Raw genomic sequence first — 1,551 nt, forward strand, 5'->3', positions numbered from 1 at the left:
TTTTAATGGTAGCAGTGACAAGCCCATTACCTCTGGGTTAGAGGCAGCTTGCTAGGCGAAATATATAATATATGTATTATATATATATATATTATAATGTTGTTTGTAGTTAAAAATATGAAAACCCAAATTACCTCAAAACTTTTTTTAAAAATTACCTGGAATATTTTGAGAAATTGACTCGGCATGGTTTCTTTCTTCCGTAACGACTCTGCGTTTTTTCGCTGGTGTTGCGTCACCGCTGTCATTATTTTTTACAAGAACAGGGTCCGGAATTGGTAGGTTTATTGGGACAATGACTGAAGAAGAATGGGAAAGCTGCATGTGGTCAGCCTAAAGGTTTGGGAATAAAAAAATGTTGAATTAATGATATAATACAGTAGGGTGGGGGTAGGTAAAGGTGTCCCATCTTACCTAACAGAACTATACATACTGTTGTTACCAGGCATATTGTAGGTAATCTACTTTATCCTCGCATGGCCGAAAAATGACAGTCGTTATAACAAGAGTGTTCTGTATCATACACCTCGTGCTTGCTTTTTAGTTATGAAAGAATGAATGTAACCTATTTATCCTCGCGTGGCTAAAAAACGACAGTCGTTATAACACGGGTATTCTGTTTTATACACCTCGTGCCAGCTTACAAGTTACCATGTATGTAACTTTGTGATAATTTTTTCAGAGATTTTTTTTTTCCTTTTTTTATGTATGGCTGATAATTTGGACAACCCATTAGTGACCACTGGGTTGGAGCAATTGCAGTTAAGTGTCTTGCCCAAGAACACATACGCCAACAACGATATCAGTATATTAATGCAATTATGAAACTCACTTTTAAATACTCATTCAACTCAATGCATTTTCGTGGAAAAAAATCGTTTATTAGATGTTCTGCTTCCTTCGTTATTTCATCTTTAAAATTCTTTATCTGAAATAGTTAAAATATGTACATATATATAAATATATATATTTATATATGTGTGTGACCGCAATATTACTTTTTAATGCACACTTTTGATTCTATGAGAAGTTAACTTGGTAATATTTAAACATAAATAGCTCATTTTTCTGCTAGGTGTAGCGCCCACGCTTATTTTCTTCCAATTAAATGTAAATATATTTTTACTGTAAGCGTGTTTTAACAACTGTTATTTTGTCGCTGTATCCTGTCTTTTCGTTTAAAATATTTCTAAATCTTCGCTACCGTAATCGAAGAGACAAATAAAGTTATTATTATTATAATAAATCAAAATCCCTAAAATTTTAAATAATAAAGTTTATTTAACAGTATTCTAACAAAATAAAATAATACTATAAAACCAATGAACATGAATGATCCCTTTAATTAGTGCATGCCCACTATGTAGTATATATTGTATGTATGTAACTTACTTTATCCTCGCGTGGCCGGAAAACGACAGTCGTTATAACACGGGTGTTCATACACCTCGTGCCAGCTGACGAGTTACCATGTATGTTACTTTGTGGGTGATTATTTTTTTTGGATTTTTTTCATTTTTTTTGTGTATGGCTGATAATTTTGACAAACCA

The 1,551-nt window shown here is 32.6% G+C and overlaps 1 protein-coding gene across 1 annotated transcript in view; it reads right to left on the reverse strand.

Moving 5' to 3' along the window:
* Positions 1-147: 147 nt before the first annotated feature.
* Positions 148-1,551, reverse strand: part of LOC100186013 (proteasome activator complex subunit 3-like) — a 1,692-nt gene continuing 288 nt past the window's right edge. The window contains exons 2-3 of the mRNA XM_002123053.5: positions 833-928; positions 148-333 (exon numbers count right to left, since the gene is read on the reverse strand). Coding sequence (XP_002123089.2) covers positions 148-333; positions 833-928 — 282 coding nt within the window. The remainder of the gene's footprint in view (positions 334-832; positions 929-1,551) is intronic.

Source organism: Ciona intestinalis, unplaced genomic scaffold (assembly GCF_000224145.3).
Source record: "Ciona intestinalis unplaced genomic scaffold, KH HT000085.2, whole genome shotgun sequence".
NCBI lineage: Eukaryota > Metazoa > Chordata > Ascidiacea > Phlebobranchia > Cionidae > Ciona > Ciona intestinalis.